The sequence below is a fragment of the Cyclopterus lumpus genome, chromosome 6 (assembly GCF_009769545.1).
Source record: "Cyclopterus lumpus isolate fCycLum1 chromosome 6, fCycLum1.pri, whole genome shotgun sequence".
Lineage (NCBI taxonomy): Eukaryota > Metazoa > Chordata > Actinopteri > Perciformes > Cyclopteridae > Cyclopterus > Cyclopterus lumpus.
Genome location: NC_046971.1, coordinates 11,844,330 through 11,866,268, shown reverse-complemented (window position 1 = coordinate 11,866,268; position 21,939 = coordinate 11,844,330). Strand labels below are relative to the sequence as shown.

At 40.5% G+C, this 21,939-nt stretch overlaps 1 protein-coding gene across 3 annotated transcripts in view; it reads left to right on the top strand.

Annotated features, from left to right (window-relative positions):
• The window catches only part of scaper (S-phase cyclin A-associated protein in the ER), a 54,571-nt gene that overhangs the window by 10,552 nt on the left and 22,080 nt on the right, over positions 1 to 21,939 (top strand). Inside the window, exons 9-23 of one of the 3 annotated variants that reach the window (XM_034534834.1) lie at positions 451 to 783; positions 2,033 to 2,200; positions 2,295 to 2,361; positions 2,461 to 2,578; positions 2,915 to 3,026; positions 3,449 to 3,589; positions 3,865 to 4,020; positions 4,129 to 4,271; positions 4,381 to 4,462; positions 4,551 to 4,703; positions 5,907 to 6,014; positions 9,974 to 10,110; positions 14,172 to 14,237; positions 14,665 to 14,791; positions 21,203 to 21,318. In XM_034534834.1, coding sequence (XP_034390725.1) covers positions 451 to 783; positions 2,033 to 2,200; positions 2,295 to 2,361; positions 2,461 to 2,578; positions 2,915 to 3,026; positions 3,449 to 3,589; positions 3,865 to 4,020; positions 4,129 to 4,271; positions 4,381 to 4,462; positions 4,551 to 4,703; positions 5,907 to 6,014; positions 9,974 to 10,110; positions 14,172 to 14,237; positions 14,665 to 14,791; positions 21,203 to 21,318 — 2,027 coding nt within the window. Of the gene's footprint in view, positions 1 to 450; positions 784 to 2,008; positions 2,201 to 2,294; positions 2,362 to 2,460; positions 2,579 to 2,914; positions 3,027 to 3,448; positions 3,590 to 3,864; positions 4,021 to 4,128; positions 4,272 to 4,380; positions 4,463 to 4,550; positions 4,704 to 5,906; positions 6,015 to 9,973; positions 10,111 to 14,171; positions 14,238 to 14,664; positions 14,792 to 21,202; positions 21,319 to 21,939 lie in introns of all 3 variants that reach the window. The other 2 variants (XM_034534833.1, XM_034534832.1) reach the window with 2 other exon arrangements.

Below are 21,939 nucleotides of genomic sequence, written 5' to 3'. Positions count from 1 at the left end.
GCAGTCCCTTGATATCAATTATTCATACATATCAGAGTAACACTAAACCATTGTATTAGCCACATTTGTTTTTGTTTTGTGCTTCTTAGTATTCATAGACAGACCAACCAGACAGGCATATCAACTTTAAGACAATTGATTGTACACTGACATTTCAGAGGCAGAAAAACCATATTCACTATCATGAAATAAATACTCTGTCGATGCCTCAAGACACACATGGTAAGAGTGTGTTATAGCCATCGGTTGATTTTAAAATACATTAAATACTTTACAAACATACATGATCATTATTTCCAATCATAATTGGATATTTAGGGCATGTGGGTACCATGATTTCCTGCATGATGTGTGTTTTCAGCACTGTGTTGAGTATTGATTGGTTTGATGTTTTTTATTGCTTGAAATATGCATGTCTTTAATTGAGTTTGTGTGTGACTGTCGGTGCAGCCCCCAGCAGAGAGTGTACAAGACTCGGGGCAGTGTGTCGACGCACCCTGTGAAGACGCACCTCCCCCTTCCCAAGCCCCAGAGCCCCCCCCATCCTCAGCCACAGTCCCATCAACAGACATTACCTTATCAGTCCAAGTCCCTGCTCTGGCCCTCTCACCGTCCCCAGACCTTCCCCAGACGGATGGGCTCGGTGCACTGTTGGCCTTTGGGGACAGTGTGGCTGAGGGTGGCGCGTCGCTGGGCACGGCCACATCTGCTCCAGGACAGGCTGAGACTCCTGTGACAGCCGTGAAACTGGAGAGTGTGTTGGACCCCACAGAGCTTTCTACTGTGAGTGCTGAGAGATGGAAGAGGGGAGGGAGGGAGTGGGCGGGCAGGGATCCCCAAGGGTACTTTACCGCCAAAACAAAGTCAATCTTAAGAAACCTCCAGACCAAATGTGCTGGAAAGACTGCATAGCTCTGTGTAGTGTTGTTATAGTGCCTCTCACTGTGAAGAATAGCTGTGAGTAGATTACTTTTGTACTTGAGCATGTGCTCCCGGGGTGTGGCCTAAAACTAATCTCTCAACTTGTTTTAGTTATTTTAGCCACTTCGACTACCAAATTAAGTGCAAAACAAAATAATGTTGTGGAACTCGGACTGATTTTCCAGTTTGTATTCAACCCAGCATTAGATCTTAAGCAAACATTGTCTGCCTTCATCAGGTTTGTGTAAATAAATCACAAATGATGATCTTCATCATGGAGTGTGGAGCTCTGTATACTTAATCATGGATGACTACACCTTTAGTGGGACATTGTCAGATGTTGACAGGTTGTACATTTAACTGAAATCTGCCGTGAAAGCTATTTGGCCTCAAATTCAACACCAGTCTAGTCTTTGACCTTGTCCAGGCAATACTTGTGTGCTTAAGAACTTTTACACCTTTCCATGCATACCTCATGTAAAAGACGCATACTTTTGAGAAGGCTTGATAATTAATTTAAAGTAGTTACTGCTCTGGAGTAATCTGAGTCCTTCCCTTATTATAGCCACGTCATGAAAACTCCCAAAATACTTATACGGTTGAAGTAAATAGTTTTCTCGTGCAAAACCATCAGTCGTCTCTTTTCACCATCTCTTCATCCTCACGGTAAATGTGCCCTGCATGCCTCTTGAATGCTCCCTCACTTGTGGTGATTGTGTGGTACAAACTGTGATTGGCTTGATATGGTGTTCCCGTCTTTGGATCGTGCACCAAAGTTTAAATCGGACCAACTGCACAGAGGCTAAAATGTAGTATTACAGGTTCTACACATTGAATATTTTTCATTCAAATTTTGTTTTTTTATTTACCACATTTCTCTGATATTTCATAATTTGTACTCGACACGACAAATTGAAACATCTGCTCTATTTTAGTTGGTGTGATATATTGCATTATAATCAAAGGTGTTTCATATATTTTGTCAACATATTTTACTTATAGTTTGATAATTATTATATTATTTATTATATTAATCTCTCGTTAAAGTGTACCCAACTCAACATGTGTGAAATGCTGTGTGTGTGAGGTGGTATCTGTGCAATGTGTTCAGCCACAGTCCATGGCCGAGGTCCTGGCCAAAAAAGAGGAGCTTGCCGACCGACTGGAGAAAGCCAACGAGGAGGCGATTGCCAGTGCCATCGCTGAGGAAGAGCAGCTGACCAGAGAGATTCAGGCTGAGAACAATGACCTGGAGACTGACAATGAAAGTGACTTTACTGTAAGATTAATAATGCTCATTCATATTGTAAATGTTTGCTCCCTTTAGTTTGACAGCCAGTAATGTTTTGATTTTTTTGTTTTGTTTACCACAGGCTAGCATCGGCAACGGCGGTTGTGGTGTCAATATAGATTGGAGTGACATGCTGGCAGATTATGACGGTACAGACGTCAACATCTGTATGAAAACTGAGCTGGCAATCTTTGTAATGGCAAAGATTACACTGATCTGTTTATTTTCCTTGCTCGTCTTTCTTGTAGCTCGTGAGCCATGGCGTCAGAGTAACTCATGGGGGGACATAGTCGAGGAGGAACCTGCTCGGCCTCCTGGACATGGAATCCACATGCACGAGAAATTGTCCTCACCGTCACGCAAAAGGTGCAAAACATTTTCATTATGCAGTGATTGGTTGAGCGCATCTCTCCCTTTTTCAACAGCTTAATTTAATTCTAAAACGCATTGACAGCATCCACACAGTACAATTAGCTTTTCTACTTGTTTAGTGCCCTGCTCATTTACAATCCCCTCACCTTATTTTGACAGGGATTTAACCCATCAGCCAGAGAGTCAAAGGCCCACTTACTGCGTATGACCTCTTTCTTTTTAGGTTACCACCCAGAACGTCTAAACAGGCCCTAGTGCCTATCAGAGTCTATGTCTGCCTTTGTTGATAAGGAGGTTGAGATGAATGATTTGTTTCCATGTTTTTGACAGAACCATTGCAGAGTCAAAGAAGAAACATGAGGAGAAACAGCTGAAGGCGCAGCAGCTGAGGGACAAACTCCGGGAGGAAAAGACGCTCAAACTGCAGAAGCTCTTGGAGAGGGTGAGTATAACATGCCAAGTTGACGGAAAGCACCCTGAAGAAACTCCATGCAAGCTTAGCCCAGCCTGGCTCATAATGATAGGTTTTGTCAGCACAGTGCCTGATAGAATCACTAAATATTATAACCCCCTCAAGTCGCATCCAGGCCAGCTGGCCGCAGACAGCCATGAGTGAGACCCCTGGCCAAAATCAACAGCCTTTCATGAAGTTTGTTTTTGTTCTCCAGGCCATGGCAAGATGAGTGAGACCTAGAATAAATCAGGATTAACCACATACAAACATCAAGTGTTGTATATTTGTATTAATCCCCATGGGCACACACTGGGGAGGGTAGCAACTGAACAATTAATAATCCATTGTCTGTGTTATCCTGGAGGATGTACATTTATTATTTTTTTCCCTTCACGCTTCACTTTCTGCAGGAGAAAGAGGTGAGGAAGTGGAAGGAGGAGTTGTTGGATCAGCGTCGGAGGATGATGGACGAAAAGCTGTTACACGCAGAGTTAAAGCGAGAGGTTCAGCTCCAGGCGATTGTAAAGAAGGCCCAAGAAGAGGAGGCCAAGGTAGAGGAGGGAATGCAGTAACCATATACATGTGACAGCTGAAGAACTTTCTTAAAGGACATTCATACATACCTAATGTCCCTGAAAAGAGAGTGATGTGGGTTGGTTGTGTAAATTGGGTTGATTCTATCCAAATCTATTTTTCAACACTCAGGTAACAATATTTAGGCTAGATACTTCAAACTTTTCTGTGTACATGCATTTATGTTTATTTACACAGTATATACTCTGTGTGTGTTCATATATGTCGGTAATAAGTATATGTGTCCGTACAGGTGAATGAAATCGCATTCATCAACACTCTGGAAGCCCAAAACAAGAGGCATGATGCCCTGGCCAAGTTAAATGAGTATGAGCAACGCCTCAACGAGCTGCAGGATGAGAGACAGAGGAGACAGGAGGAGAAGCAGGCCAGAGATGAGGCTGTTCAGGTGCTAAAAAAAAAAAATAAAGCTCAATTTGAATTGAATACCGGTAATTCTATTTGTAATTTTTACATTTGGGTGCATCTTTAACAATATCTTCTCTTCCCTGTGTAGGAGCGTAAACGGGTCCTGGAAGCAGAGCGGCAGGCCCGGGTGGAGGAGCTGCTGATGCGGAGGAAGGAGCAGGAGACTCGTATTGAACAGCAGAAACATGAAAAAGAGAAAGCTCGAGAAGATGCCGCACGGGAAAGGGCCAGGTATGTATTCCTAAATTCCTTCAATATGGAAGTATGTGTACACAGGGGGCTAATTTGATTCCAACAGTCACTTTGATAAATGTAAGACATTTCTATGTCCTATCTGAAGAGATCGAGAAGAGCGTCTGGCTGCTCTTAGTGCTGCTCAACAGGAGGCCATGGAGGAGCTGCAGAAAAAAATACAGCTGAAGGTAAGTTTAAACCATGACATTTCCATTGGACACCATACAGGAATCCCAATTTCCCATTATGATCTTTGGTTTCTGGTTTCTTCCATAGCATGATGAGAGCAGCCGCAGGCATATGGAGCAAATTGAGCAGAGGAAGGAGAAGGCTGCTGAGCTCAGCAGTGGTCGACATGCAAACACAGACTACACCCCCAAACTGACCCCTTATGAGCGCAAGAAACAGTGTTCCCTGTGCTGCGTTGTGGTATGTACAGTTTCATCCCGTCTGGGCTCATGTTGGTGTCCCTAACTTCTATACACTATGTTGTTAACGGCAGCACCTCCATGACCTAAATACAATACAAAGCCCTGATAACTTTCAAATGTACACATGGGTGTGAAAAAAATAGAAGAAGACACAGATGCTGCAGCAAAACAGCTCTGGCCAAATGCTCCTGTACATAAAAATGCTGATGACGGTGATTCAGAGGATTTTTGGGAAAGGGCAGATTTAAATGAGGATATAACCACATTGAATAAACATGGACAAGATTTATTACCGGGTATGATTATTCTTTTTCGAGTGTCAGGCAACAAATCCACAAGCAGACATGTTTATCTCTGATAGACAGGTTTCCCTGGCAACAAGGGTGGGACACCTTGAGTCTTCAAAACCAGCATCAGATAAAGGGGGGGGGGGGGGGGGGGGGGGGGGTTCAGAGTCAAAGAGGGAATCTTGTTAAAATGTTGGATGACCTTGGCCAGCATCTGACACCAGAGATCATGGATGGGTCAGCAGCAAGCACTTAATTTAATGACATTAAAGACAAACCATTTTAAATGGGCTGGTTTCCAGAGATGGGAGAACAACAGCTTGCTGTACACCTGACTGTTGTTGCGGCCATTTATCAGACTTTTTATTTAGACATCTAGTCCACAACTCTCTTTTGGAAATATTCGACTGAGTTTCGTTATTGAGTGTACATTATTATAATATTTTGAAAAGAATGAAGGCATTTTGAGTTTATTTTGTAAAAAAAAATTAATAATAATCCCAGAAGAGAGTTGTTGTATTGAGTGGTTTCCTCAGCTACACTCTGTTGCTGTAAGCTCAATTAGGTATTATAAGAACAAGATAATGCATTCATGAAGGCACCTTATATATATATATATATATATATATATATATATATATATATATATATATATATATATATATATATATATATATATATATATATATATATATATAAATAAATAAAAGTTCAAAGTAACATCACATTTCTTTGCCTTTTTAGTCTTTGCTTTAAACTGAGGTTCAGGGAAGAGACAGGTCATGTCTCATTGGAAAAAGCCCATGTGGTATATCGTTTCACCAGAATCCCATGGGGCTCTGTTGACCCTTTCCTGCCTCGGTCTTCATTGTGTCCGCAGCAGTGACCTCTGACCTCTGTGTTTGTGTTTGTAGATCACCTCAGAGGTGCACCTGTTCAGCCACACCAAGGGCAAGAGGCACCAACAGGCCGTGCGAGACAGTAGCAGCATCCAAGGACGGGAGCTCTCAGATGAGGAAGTGGTGCGTATCACCCACACCCTGCCAGGAACAAACAGACACTCATCCTGTCAAAGATTACTGGCCTACTGCTGCATGTCTCATGTTAAAAGACAAAGAAACACCGTAGTTGTCTTTTATGAGGTGGTCATTATTATTGTTTATGCATCCCCTTGTATACTGCCACGGCGTCGTTGCTGGCTTTGTGCGATTACAAATGGACCTTGAAATGTACACAGTCAGGGTTCAGTGCTTCAGCGGAGGGGTGACATCACCCCCTTGTCTCCAGGCTGTTTTTGTCATGGAGCGCTTCTCCATGGGAAGGCAGCTCGTTAACGCAAGGTAACCTCTCAGGCTGCAATATGAGATTGGCTTTTCAGCAGTGCTCATTGTGAGGCTGACAACTGTTGGTACTATACGCAGCACCTTTGGCCCCAGCAGCTCCTTTATTCAAAGCTTTTTTTCAGCAAGGAATAATTGATACCCACTCCTTCCTTTCCTTTAAATCATTTCCTTTCCAAATGCAGGTCATTTTTTTTCTGTTTGGCAGTATGATAAACAAGTCAACGTAGAGAAGCACTTCACCGATATAGCACTATAAACAGTCTATATATGAACACTACTTCATATACATTTGCAATATGCCTCTCTTCATATGATATAGTTTGACCAATAACCATAATGTTGAGTCATTACTGTTTTCCCATATTCCATATTTTGTTTTTCTCAATACTTATCAGTCAAAGTTTAAGCCCTTGCTGAAAGTCGTCCTTCTCCTATTTTGCATCTGGCTGAATCTAAATGTGAACAGTTTGTATTAAGTGTGTTATTATTTGATTGGATTATTAGTCAGTGTAGTATCTCTAATAGATGACATTTAGATGTCCAGACTACTATTTGTAATAATATGTTAAAGTACATTTAGATGTCCCAAAGGTCTATTCCTGGAGACTTTGTTTAACTTTAGATAGACTTATGTGGCTCCTTGTTATTTATATCAAACCTCATTTTGGTCCACTGTTTCGTTCATACCACTGCCAACTATTTTCCAGACTGCGGCTCCATAACTCTTGCTGCAATGAAAGATTTTTAATTAAAATGAAGATGGTTGGTTCAACTGTGCAGAGGTCACTCCATAGTTTTTCGGTAGAAGCGGGCGGAAGATGCCCTGTGCCTTCATATTTGGTAATTTCCTCTCATTCTGACTTGTGAATTAAATTGAAAATACAAGGAGTATCAACAGGGTAGGATCGATGTATGGGGAGGGAGCTTGAAAATTACAATTACTCTTTTCCTTCACTATCTGTCCTGGTTTAATATGGTGACGGCAATATTCAAGACGCATGGCTTCTGACAAGGACTTTATTTATTGATCACCTTTAGACACGACAGCTTTCTCTGTGGAAAAACTGTTCTTCCGTCCTGCTTGGCTGTAGTGCTCTGCAAGCACGGCCAATAGAGGGATCCCCAGGCAGAAGAAGGTATCAGAGCTGACCTCCCAAAGGCACTGAATAGTACTAAAGTTTTTGTAGTCAAAGCTGCGCTGATGGCCACAAATTGAGAACCTTGATGAAATATCCAGACTGCCAGCTGAAGCAAGCATCTCCCTCCCACACTGTTTTGAGATCTGATATTTGTCTAGTTATAGCAGTGAAACTGCTGCAGAAAGAGACGGCCAATGAATAGTTTTCAGTTTTTTTTGTCTTTGAGTGACTTGTCCCCTCCTTAAATGTCACTGATAGTATGTAGTTCAATACATAATGTCATGTAAACCACTGTAGTGATGGTAACTCAATACTGCACATCTTATCTAGTAGCCAGTGTGAAATACAGCTGTTTGTTTCACACCAAATGGAAAGCCCACCTCCTTAGGCCTTTGTTTGTGACAAAAGAGGCAGTGAATGAACATATCCCATGTAATCTGTATTTATGTGGGAGCCTTTTAGATCCTTATAGTCTTTTTCTGTGTCAAGGAAAGGGAGAGATGTGTAGAGCGGTATCATATTTCTACCACTAGAGGCAATCTGTGGTATTGTGTGAAAGCAATGCCCTTAGGCCAGCGTCTTTGCTGCTTTGTTGCAAAGGTTCAGTGGTAGACACCTGTCTGTCATCGAGTCTAATTGTCTCAAACATTCAATGTCTACACAACTTATACCATTCTGTCTCACCTGCCAGCAACAGGAAATGGGATGTAATTATTATATATATATATATATATATATATATATATATATATATATATATATATATATATATATATATATATATATATATATATATATGTGTGTGTGTGTATGTATATGTACCCTTTTATGTTACCGGTGTGATTTTGCAAAGTTACTTTGGATGTGTTACTGAAGAATTCCATTAAGTGAGTGGCTTGTGCACTGGATAGCCTCTCAGAAAGATTACTGAACAGCTGCCTCCCTTGAGAGGGACAGCTACAGTCATGAGTCATGACTGACCTGTAGTATCATGGAGTAGAGGGCAGAGGTGTGCGCATACAAATACAGACACACACACATCCTTCATATCGGCATCTTTTTCCCTATTTTACTCTTCTTACTTTTAGGCCTCATAAAAAGACTAAAACATTTCTTAAGTTAGTTACTTGATCTTAACTACTAGATATAAATTAAAGCAGATTTGATTGAAATTACTGGCAACATGTGGGGCGACTGGGTCAGTGGTTAGCATGTCCGTCTTTCAATCAGGGGGTTGGCAGTTCAATCCCCGCCCTAGTCGATGTGTCCTTGAGCAAGACACTTAACCCTGCGTTGTTCCCCGTAGCTGTGTCTACGGTGTATAATGTAACATGTAAAGTGTCTTTGAATATCTTAAAAAACGCTATATAAATTAAATGGATTATTAACATAAAGTTTTGACTCAAATATTGATTGGTGCATGTAAATATGTGACTCCACATTTGCACAGCAACCTCCAACAATTAAATTAAGCACAGAAAACAATATAATCACATCATATGTGTCATGTAACTACTCCATAGTAAGAAACTCATTTAGAAAACAGGTTTTCTAGGCCTTGTGAAACGTGAAAACCCCTATTCAGGCAGCAGGAATACTGACGACACTTGTGACCAACGGGTATGGTGTCCCACGCACTGGTTAGCTCGACGGCTGAATGGAAACCGTTTATCTGTGAGGCCATCCTATCCTCTGGGGTGGTGGATGACAGCATAATTGGGTAATTGGTTTCTTGCACATACATCATGTTGTTTAAATTGGGTTACATTCCCTTGTCTCCCTCGTGGAAATATCAGAATCATCTGACAGGGCCAGACAGGAGGCAACACCTCCAGCATTTAAGCATTTCCAGGGGCGAGTGGCTTCAAAAGACTGTAAAGCATTGGCCGTAATTACAGGATACAATGGTGTTATTGAGCAGTATAGATCTACATGTCACACAATATATTCGGTGCCACATCTGAAGTGTATAACCTCTGCTTATAGACATTTAACAAGAACATTATTTCCTGTTCTATTTCCATATTTTAAGAGGAGAACGTCTTCCTGTTTATTTTTACAATAATTGTGTCTAGTGGAAGAAGTATACAGATCCTTCATTTAGGAATATTTTTACAGATGCATTCATGTACAAGCTGCATTTTTATGTTGTAGCTGACCAGACTATTTTATATCCTGGTTATTTTCACCTTGAACAATGCATCCTACTGTATTTTATAAGCTGATGACATGTTTTGTTGAAACATAAATATGTGTAGAAAAAAAAGTGCAATATTTCCCTCTGAAATATACCGCTATATTAAATGGAAATACTCAAGTACGAATCCCTCAAAACTGTTCTTCGGTACAAAGTAAAAGTACTTATTTACCTTCCACCAGTGATTTATGAGCTTGTTTTTCCACCAAAAACAGACGATAGTTATATTAGAAGCCTGTTATAAGTAATGGTTCGAACAATTGCCTGCAATGTCTTTGATGTATTGATTTTGTCTACTCTAGGAGCATCTTTCCTTGAAAAAATACATTGTGGATATAGTGACGGACAGCTCTGTGTCTTCTGAGAGCATGAAGGATGGAGAAGAAAGGCAGAAGGCACGGAAGAAAGCGAAGAAGCTCCGCGCCAGAATGAACTCCAGGTAATGCATCCATTTTCTTTCTCTCTCCTTCTGTTTCTCCCTCTGCATCCTCTCAGAGGCACAGAGGACACAACTTTGCCAGGACTTTTTTATGAGTGACAAGGAGATGGAAAGCAGATGTTATGTGCATCCTGGCTGTCCACAAGATAACACTGATGAGCTTAATTTATGAACACTTTCTGTGATTGGGGAGCAAAACTGAAAATCGATCTGTAGGGCTCCAGCTTTCACCTGTAAAGAGCTTTCCTCCAAATTGCTGCCATGGCATTGCCAAATCTGAAGCCTTCCTCCGTGTACCGGATGTATGTTAACGTATGTATGAGCCATGCCTGTTTTTCTTCTTCTGCGCTATTGATTTTTAAATGAAGTATCAAAGAAAATCAATAGTAATCAACAAATAGGAGGCATTGCTGCTGTGTCAGAACCTGAACCTTGGCTCAATCAATTTAACTGGCTGTGAAAACAGGGAGGGAGAGAAAGGGAAGGAGACACAATCCTGACAATACTTACTGTAAGATTATTGGAAGTATTCCACCACAAACAGGACAACATTGATATCTGAGACGTACGCTCTAAAGACAGGAACGTTGCATACTAAAAATAAATAAGAGACATAAAGTAAGATATGGCCTCTATCAAGCTCAGTCGGGGGCTGAGGAATCACTAACACAATGTAAACATAAAATATGTTTATAGTAGACAAATACAATAGTCTATAAATAAGTCACATTTGAGTTGAAACAAAATCATATGGGGTCAGATCAGTCTCAATAATTGCAAATGCACACAGACTCACAAATGCAAACACAAAGATTCACAAATGCGCACAGAACAATTCACAAATATGTTCGATTTACAAATGTATATATCGGTTCACCGAGCTGCGTGAGCCCACGGATGATGTTATGATATATATAAATTCACCTGAATGACTCCTGCTTCCATAGATAGTTAGAACACAGAGTCTTAATATACAGGAAAGAATACCAACTTGATGATGTGGCTGTGTAGCTCAAGAAGTAGAGTGGGTCACCATGAATTGCATGGTTGGTGGTTCGATCCCTGGCTTCTTCCGTCCACATATCTAAATGTCCCTGAGCAAGGCACTAAACCCCAAATTGTCCCCACTGGGCGTGCATGTGTGTAGGGGTGAATGAGAGGCATTGTAAAGCAGCTGTGTCCCTCCCATTTACGATATAATGGAGGGTGTGTTGATAATGTGGTCTTAAAAGTTGGACTTAAGTAATCCAGTTTTACAGTTATCAACTATTGTATCATTTAGAATCTTACATTATAAGTAACTATATCCATTTCATCCAATCTGTACACTGACATCAACAACAGTATTTGAATAGATACTTGCCTCCATTAGAGAGACAAGAGTCGAGGAAGATGTTTGGCATCTTCCTCGACTGCTGGCTAAACGCTTGCTAAAATGTAGGGTTATGCTACAGTATTCAATCTTCCAAGACTCCGTTTGAGATGATAACACTAATTGACTTATTGTAACAAGTCTGCTCTTCATTATCTTTATTGGGATGATTATAAATATACATTTGTGGACATAATCCATACACTGTACTAATGGTAACAACCGTTTTGTGTATCCTCTTCAAAAAGTTAATTTCTATTCACCTCCAGTGTCAGATTGTTTTGTGATTTCTTGGAGAGAAAGGTTTGAAAACATTTCAACATCCTCCTCCTAATTGCAGTCAGACTAATTGATCCTAATAGAGCCTCCAACCTCGTATCAGGATTGACCTGTGGATTTGACCCCGAGTGAGATTTCTAAAAAGAGAATTCATTGTTATTAGGCTTTTCAGGAGAAAGTATTTATTCAAACGAGATGGCTACAGGCTGAAACCATTGCTGCTGCTGCTGCGCTTTATTCTCAGTGCTGCTGTTTTTGGCTTTGTGAGGCTCACCGGTACTGAGAAAGTGACAACATGATCTGTCTCTGTTCACCGTCACTCCTGCACTGGCCCTGCTGAGACTAGCACTCAAAGGCAGCAGGCTTTCAGAGGTCATAAATAACCGAGCCCCAGTAAACATAAAGGTGAACCGCTTCACCACTGGGTGGAAATGAACCGTTTTATTGGAACACCGTATGGTGTCCGTAAAACGTGAGTGGTTCTCACCAGGCCAACATTGAAGCCTTATTACTCTGTCATAAAGCAGCGAACACACTTTTTAACCCACGTTTTTGTGTTTTTTTTCGGGGGGGGGGGGGGGGGGGGGGGGCTAGCTAACCTTTAATAAGTGTTTTGGGAAGGAACAAAATGCTATTCAAATGTTACACAAATAATCTGTCAGTGTCAGGATGGGTTTTGAAATTGGAAACCAAAGTCTCCCCTTATGCTCTGGTACAAGCTGCTTGCCTGTAGCTGGTTGCTTGTTGTTTTCCCCAGGGGGGAACAGAGTTGCCAGTGTGTTGTGTTGTGTGTTGTGTTGTGTGTGTGTGTGTGTGCGTGTGTGGACCTCAGTTGGTAGTGTGTAAGGAACTCCTGTCAGGAGAATGGTACACTGTATGAAGTAGTAAGCATGGCCCTAACTCATTTTACCGTCTGCTGCCACTGCCCTAGATTAAGGGGAAAGGTCCTGCTTGTAAATGAACGTATGGCCTTAACAGTGCATATGCAAGCTAAATGGAGTTTTAGCACATCTAGTTCCTTTCTAGGTCTGTGACGTGTACATTGTAGTTTGAATAATGTGCTTAATTTGCTTTTTGCAGCATTGGAGAGAAATGTGTCTCTAAAAAAAGAAAGAATCAGCAAAAAAAGGGGGGGGGGGGGGGATCTGTTTTGTTATAAACTGTTTAAATTGAATATAGAGTTGTGCTTTCTCTTCTTGCTGATATTTATTGCCGGAGGCCCAACATGAGCTGCTTCTGAGAGTAATGTATTGCTCTGCAATTGATACCGGTTTAACCTTTTATAGTATAAACCTGTCTGATATTAATATTGTAATATCATGAATGACAAACGTGGCGGATATAGGTCAAGCCCTTCTGAAAGAAAGTCTGTGCTACCCATTTATTTGACTCACCAGCCACGGAAAATAACTATCTGGAATAAATGTATATTGTTATCCTCGGTCACAACTTGCTCTATTGACATTGATTACTAATGCAGTAATATGGCTGCTCTTGTTGATTGCATGTTGATATTTTTACCTTGATATTTGAATATGAAGATGAGTATAGTATTTGATAAGACTTTTAATTTTTAGTCTTAACAACATTTTTTTTTTTTAACATATACAGATAGTAAAGAATCAAAACCCTGGAACAACACATTAGTAATAACGCAAATAACTTTCTGAATGCTAGAATATATGCACTCAATGTCCTGGTCTAGCTGTGAGGTGAGTTATCAGTGTTTTTTAGATAACCGTCTTTAAATACAAGAGATTGTGAATAGAGGATGAGGCTGTGGTTGGTCCACGTACGGCCTGCCGGGACAAATCCACCTGTCGTCTTCCAGGAAGTTTTTGATCCTATCGGTGTAGAGATGGATAACCGGAAGGCGCACAATCTAACTGATCAATAGTTACTTATCATGTCTCGGAATACCTGACTGACAGATAGAATCCCCCACCTAATTTTCCGCACACAAGCACGCGGTTTGTGTTTCTCAGACGTCTTCTCAGAGTCTGGCTGTGGGAGTAATGCCTCATAGATACCAGTCCCCTAATGACCATGACCTTTTACGAGGTCACACATTCAAAACACTGGTTGTAACCCCCTTTAACTGTTTATTTGAAAATGAGTGAAGTGAAGAACTTGAGCCTCCCTTGTTAAAAAACGATTTCAATGAAGGCGTATTTTAAAGATAGAATTAAGTCTTCATAATATCGATGGTAGCAAAACACACATCCCTACAGAGCCGGTGTCTGATTATTTTAAGACAAGTTACTTGGTGAGTGGCTGACAGGCCAAATATACAGACTCAGTTTGAACTTTTTCCTCTTTCTCTTCACACTTTCATCCGTTAAGTTTTTTAGGCAAACCACTTTTGTCCTGGTATTCAAAGACTTTTTTTTTTTTACTTCTCCTTCTGCAGGGCAAAGGAATATGAGAGGTCAATGGCAGCAAAGACACAGGTCCCTGACTCCCCATACAAGGCCAAGTGAGTGTTTTCCTTTTCTTTTTAAGTTTCATAGGTTTTCTTAATTTTTTATAATTTACTCTAATGATCATAAAGCTTTGGTGTAGGGCGGCAACTAACAATAATTTAATATGATTTCCGTATTATCATTTAGTCCAGGAAAAGAAAAAATGCTTATCAACATTCCCCGAAATGCATAATGTATTCCTGTTTCAGGATTGAAGCTAATAATTATTGAATGGCAACATACTGTGTTTTCAATAATAACATGATTTAATTTGGCATTTTGCTTAACAAATTATCCAAATGGTTGCAGATTGATTTTGCTGTTTTATTCTTTTCAGCTTCTATCTGTTATGGATAGAAGTTGGCTGAAGTAGCATGGAAACATGAATAAAGATCTGGTGTTTGAGTGGATTATCACGTCTATTGGCTCTTGTATGTTCAGGTTGCAGCGCCTGGTGAAGGACCTGTTGAAGCAGCTGCAGGGTCAAGACAGCGGCCAGAGCACCAACAACAAAGTGTCCGGTCTGGACAGAACTCTGGGAGAGATCTCTCGCATCTTAGAGAAACAGGTAAAGCAACAAGTTAATCACACAGATACAGTAGACATTGTGAATGAGTTATATGTATTTGTTATTAGAGAGGGGATTATTATTTTACGATATTGGTTTTATACGAATGATTAAACTGTTTAATGCACCTCTACCCTTACTTTTCTTTACCGTAGATGTATATCTCAATGGTATGTTATCAGTTCACATCCTCTCTGGTGCATTTTGTGCCGCTCTGCTTTGCTACTCCTCTATTGACTGAACAGTCTGCAGCAGTGCACAGGTCATGCCAGCCCTTTGGCATGTTTCCTTAGTGATGAGCTGTGTTCGGCTGTGTCGCGGTGCATCTCACCCGCCCAATGTAGAGTATCACTTACTCCAAACCAACTTGCCTTTGGTTATTGGCTAATGAAGACCAGATTAACTGTGTTTTCATTGTGCACATGGTACCAATAGAGGAGCTTCCTAGCACGAGAGAAAGCACTGTTTCGTGTCTATGTGACTTGGACGACTCAGATGTCACTGGTTTAGACAATTGTAAATTGGATTTCCAGATGAAATGCCATGGATTCACGAGACTTTATTAAACAAAGGCAAGCAAATTTTCAAATTTTTTCAGAGATTTGGCTTTTCTCTTCATACAGCGGTATAAATATATATAATTGTCACATATAATGGCAGACATTTATAACTATAGTTGATTTGAAACATCTCTCACAGAGGGTTTTGTTGCGTGACGTTTTCTTTTCTTTTTTTTTTACAATAAAACTCGCATCAATTTTAGACTGAGAGGAGGAATTAAAACACCTGCCAGCGTGTTTATGATGAGGAGAATATACAGCCCACTTCCTGTAATGAGGCATAAATTTCCTGCCAAGTTGTGGTTCGAGCCATCATAACATCCCACTGTGCATGCCTCTGGGCGTGAGGATAGAGAGATTATGGTGTCTCATCAGAGACGAGGTGGCCGGCTGGAGAGGCTATTACCGAATTTCCCCAGAGGCAAAGAAAGAAGTGGCTGAGGTGGGTGGCACAGCGTCCTGTAAAGAGAGAGGAGGAGACCAGTGTGATGTGAGTAGCTCACAAGCTGTCACTATATGAGGGCTCCTCCCCTAAGCTCTGCATACTCCCAGCGGGAGGTCGGAGGTCAGTGGGCCACACTAGATGTGCTCTATTCAACAGTGGTGTCGCTGTGAAGGAGTAAGCTCCATCCGGGTGCCTTTGCTTTGTCTTTTACCTTGGCACAAAAGCATGTTTTGTCAAGTTCTGCTTCACCAGCTTCTTAGAGAAATATCCACCCAAAGCTGTGAGGAACAAAGTGATTGGCCAATGAGGCAGCCTAGGGAGCACTTCCCTCTATAATCCCTGGACAAAGTCAAATAAATAGAGTCTCCGTCAGCATGGCGGTCTGGCCCCTGAGTCACATCAAGTCAGGACCCTTTAGATTATTTGACCTAACAAGCATCTCTCATGTCATTGACTCACCTAGAGATTTGTTTTTCTCCCCCATATCTGATTCAGTCTCCACTTTCTCTACTAATTCCTTAGACAACACCCGACACTCCCCCTCCTTTTTGGGTCCCACCCCCCTCAGTCCTCCCCTGCTTTCTAGGCTACGTCTAGTCTCTGACCCCAATGTGTTTCTCCCTTGGAGGCCTCTAATGGTTTATTTTATGTTGAACCTGAATTTTTTTCTTTACTCGCAGTGATTGAGAATATCAATCAATTTCCCAACCTGCCGCTCATTTCTTGCTTTATTACTGAGCACTTGTATTTATAGCAGTGTTTCCCAATGGTTTCAGTTCAAGCCTGTCTAGAGCAACATGAACAGCATGTAGTTATGAACTGTCAGGAGCATGGTGCTCTGAGAACCAAAAACCTTACTTTTTCCTTTTACCAGCTGTCACAGCCTGGTTGGGCTGACCAGGGGGACTCGTGGGAGTTGTATCTTGGGACATGGGGGAAGGTGAAGGGCAGCATGGCAGGATAATAAGGTTTCGTGCTTGGGCCTCCAGCAGACAGACGGATACAGCCCAGAGCAGTTGTGTCAGAACTTTGTCTCAGACGTCAAAAGTGAGAAACATGCATTTTAGAAGCAAAGTATTCTTCTGTCAAACTTGATTTAAAGTGTTACTGCATTGTTCATTACTTACTCGGTTTTAAAGAAAATTGAGTTATGACTGTTTCTATCTGGCAATATTAATAACATCAATAACACTTAACGCTTTTCAAAAGCATCCATCCTGATATTATTGTAAACTTGTAAGCATATAAATGGATGAATATTAAGTTTGACTAATGATGTCAGCTGTACAAAATATTATACAAAAAGACAATTTGTTTGGTCAACTTTAATAAATTATTCATGGCACTAGCAAACGTTAGAGCTTGAAGATTTGCTTCTTTTTTTTAAAAAGTTCATCACTACAAGTCTGAAGATTTTTTTAGCCTATGGAACAGGCATTTGTCAGTATTTTGGACATTTAGATGAGATTATTGATCAAATGAATAATAGAAAAATAAAAATCATTAATAATAAATAATAATAATGCAAATAATTATTAGTTTCAGCTCCTGATGTTATCAGACATGTGTATCATTATAATGGAGGTTGCCATATGGTTGTTAAAAAAATAGCTTCATCATTAACGGTAAATCATCCAAATGTTTCAGCTCTAATGTAATTGTATGTTCTCATTGTAGACTGTCATTTCTTCCCCAAACAGTCTCATGTTTGTTTCCTCACCACAAGACCAATAGGGAGTGAAATGGTTCTGAGCTTCTTTGTGTATTAGTTACAACTATAGGCTGTCTGTGGTTTCCGTGGAAAGTTTGGTTTTACAGCACTCTGGCCTTTGATTAATCTTTGCTCATTTTATTGAATAAACACAGTTTGTAGAATTATCCTTTGCCATGTTCGCCCATAACTCATATAGTCTGTTGACTCATATGCCATAATGTCTTGTAAACACACAAGTTTATACTCAACCTTAAGATGTTTACTCCCGCAGCCTTGTTGTGGTTTACAATGGACTCGGCCCACAGAGCTTTGTTTACCACTCTTCAAATATTTTATGAAGCAGTGTAATGATGAAACTCGTTTACGGAGAGGGTGATCATACTCATCGCTGTCATTGTTGGGTTTTAGTTTGTGAAGGAGGGAACTCCTGAATTGAAGGTACATATTAAAGTTGAACGCAGTTATTAATGAACTGCGCGAGTTGTTGTCCATCTGTTGGTGGGGCAAGACTGCGGTTGTGCCCTCCTCTCTACTTTAATTAAATTGTCTGATGGTTGGAGCCTACAAAGTGCAATCTGGCTGGTCTGCTGGTCTGCCGACACTGTCGCAGGAACTACCAGCTGCTTCTGGCCTCCCATCAGCTGGGGTAACAATGGTCACCCTGGACAATAATTGGATAAGATTCCCCCTGTTGTATTATTCAGGAGCCATCCTCCTCGCTTGTGTCTTAATGCTCAGCCCTTAGTGGTTTCTCTTCTTTTTTTGGAGAGTTTGAGGGAAAACTAGTTGCTCATCCTGTTACTGTGTTTTGTTGTAGCTTCTGTTGGGGTGTTACTTGGCACTGTTAGATTGGAACTTAAAGGGACACTCCTTCATTTTGGAAAAATATGATTGTTTGCTATCTTACCCAGAGTCACTATTAATTTCATCTGTGTGTTTTTTAGTAGATGTACTGAAGTTCTGGGACATTGTTTAGCCTACCTTCGCGCAAATAGTTAGAACAAGGGTTAATGGTGAGCTGACATTTAGTATGTCACTGACCACAGAAGACAATATGCAGTTGTTTTCCAAGACTAAGTAATACTCCAAAATTTACTTTGACATATCAAATCTGTGTAGAAGCTCTGTGAGCATGTAAATATAGTGAGGCTTTAAGCTAAATGTTAATGTCAGCATGCTAAGATGATGACATTAGCCCAAAACATGCCAGATGTTATCTAACTTCAATCGCAAACTAATGTATTTTTCAAAGTGTCAGCCTTTCTGTTTGAGAACACTGGGTGAAAACATTGTTTCACGAAGTTTGTATGAAAATTCAGCTTAATGGGTACATACCCTGTCACCATAATAACATACAAACTTGAATCCGGTTGCCGTCTGTAGTTTGGTTTTTAGATAGGACATGTCCTCACTAGATGCTGTTTCCCATTTGCACAGCACAAAGATCAACATTTGCAGAGCTCAGAGGTGTTTTGCAAACAAATCTTTACTTTAAACATTCTGTTTTTGGTGAGACGTGTGTCCTCACAGTAGGACTCTGGTGCCTGCTTTGTTGTTTTGTGGACCATTGCATGCAGAAACCACCTAATGATAGTATGTCAGTTAGTTTGAACCTAATCCTCTTCACTCGTATTGTTCCGTCATCACAACAGATAAATCTGTCAGCAGAGCAGAAAAGACACCGACTAGCCAAGAAACCCAGCCAGGACTGGGCAGGTCCCAGTTACCCCCCTTTAATACCATTTGATAAGCTGCTATGAAAGAGCTGCCTTTTCTCATTTAGCCTAGAAGCTTTTAGGTAGGTGTGTTGATGGGAGGGTTAAGAGAGGGGTTAAACCAAGCTCAGTCACTGAGACCCAATTGATTAGGCATGGAAACTGCTGGCAACGTACAGAAAGACGCTCATAATGAAGTCTTTTCACAAACACTGCTTTGAGACATTTCTCATTATGTTAAAGGCAAAGGGTCTTTGGCGTGCACGTGTGCGTGTGTGAGACACCTGAATCGAGGAGCAGTTGCCTCAGCAGTGGGCATGAATGACAGATGAAGAGCTTATCTGTAATTTGGGAAATAACTTTTCTCTCCATGTGTTCAGGCTTGTTGGCAACTTCTCATGTGAGGAACAAAAGCTCTGTGAAGTGGCTGGATGTTGGTGCTGTCACATCACTGAGGAGCCTGTAACCTCATTAGGTGTACGAGTAACCTGCTGTGTAACACGGCCCTGTGCAGTTGTGTGAAGAAGGCCCTCTATCAGCAGCTCCCCTCCAGCTCCTTTCCTCCCTGTTGACCCAGGCACAAGCATGCATGAAAGTCAGCGCTCGCTCCTGGCTTTGTACTTGTTGATTTATAAGACACTGTAGCAACAGCATCTGACCTACTGCCAATTACTCTATCATCACAGGAGCACAGGACCTAACTATTTACATGTGTTCATAAATCTAATGTACTTAACTGACTTCTTTTGGCAGTTCTTTTTACTGATTTAGCGATGGGAAGAATTCGGGACAGGGTTGTTCACCTAATAAAGCTTAAACGGGTGTAGACCATTTTAGTTTTTTTTTTTAATAAACAAAAATAAGTCAGGATTACTCATAAGAGAGTAATAAAGGAAATACAAAACTTCTAAAGAAAAAGTTCTCGTGTGGACATAAACTGTTTAGCCTGATGTTTAAATTAAGTTTGATTGTGCAACCAATAAATGTCTTGCTGGTAGTTTGACTTGAGTTACAGGGCGACTTTTAGAGACCGTCTCTGATCAGGAAGGCAGATGACATTAACCCCTTCTTATTTTTTTACATTTCAGTTAGTTGCGTTTTTATTTCAACAATCTCCAATCTAGGTTTATAATGCCATAAATGGGCCACATTTTAATGATTACAAATATATATTTTTTACCTTTTTTATGTTCACAGAAATATTTATTTCAAAGTACCCTTCTAAAATATATTGGCTTGAATTTCTTTCTTTTTTGAATGTAAAATAAATAAAACATGGGGAAAATGAGAATTTGAATAGGGCCATTAAAGACAAAACACCACTGAGATTGGAGCATTTAGTCAAAAAGAAAAGTCTGCTATCGGTACAAAAGTTTTGGATCTAGAGTAACTAGAAGTGTTAGAGGAGCTCCTTTGCAACCGTGTGAGGAAGGATAGTGTTGAAGGTTTAAGAAAAGTCTCTGAACACGATTACATAGCTCTTTAATCCCTGTAAATGCTGACACAATAGGTGAAATAATATAAATGCTCCATCTTTATTACTCCAGTAGATCTAATGCATTATCAACTTAGGATTGATTATGATAAGAATGTAATATTTTTTTCAGTAAACCAGTCTATTAGAATTATTAAATAGTTTGCTATTTGCCCCCTTCTTTGTTTGACTAAGTGACTTTTTCTCTGTTTCACTTGAGACCACCCCGGTGCTAACTGGAGCCTGCAGAGCATTTGCCTTCCACTGAAACTTGACTGTTGTAGGGCGGAGTCAGGTTGTTCACTTTTGAGATTAAACAGGAATACTTTTGGGATCACTTTGTTTCAGATTTCAATCCCTCGCCCTTGTTGGAGAAAGAGCGGTTCCCTCTCTGGTGAGAGCCATGTAATCCCCTGTCCAGCCTGTGGCCTGTTGTCCCCTGACTGTACCTCTGTTTCACCATCTCTCTTTCTCTCTCTCTTTCTCTGTTCTTGCCTCAACAGAACAATGCAGACCAAGTGGCCTTCCAAGTAGGCGGCGGCCTGTCGGCTCTGGAACAAATTCTGCAGGTCGTCGCTGCAGCTTCCACACCCACTGCAGTTCATCGTATTCCTCTCAAGTAAGTACTGTTGCCAAATTGAAATACTTAGTTTTTAATTAACGTAATGAAACACTTTAAATTTATAAAAGTAAATGGTGGTATTTTTCCAAGATTGTAACACACAACTCAAAACTAAAATAATTATTGCCTTTTTTAAGTTTATTATCATGACTTATAATCAAGTTTCCGTTTCAAGCCAGCAGGGTGAGCTGTCTCTTTAGCTTATAATGGGAACAGTTTGACTTCTGAAACTCTGACCAGTTGTTGTTTGGATCAGTCATGACATTAGTCATGAGTGGATGTGATCTCGTTGACTAGGTGTAAGTCTAAATTTAGATTCATGGTCAGAATGGGAACAGGTGTGGAGTGATTTTCTGGAATGACAGATATTCCCTGTGAGTCTGTTTATGAACCATCTATAATGACCAGCACCTGCATCCCTACCCCACTGAAAACACTAATGTATTACCATATCTTCTCTTTAAATAGATGTTGATCCATGGTATTTCTCATAAAATATTATTATTATATATATTTACATTGCTCTTTGGCTTTGTATGGGAAAGCTGTTTGGAATAGGATACATTTTAACCAGTGTTGAAAGAATAAATTGTATTTTTAGCATTTCTGAATGTGTTT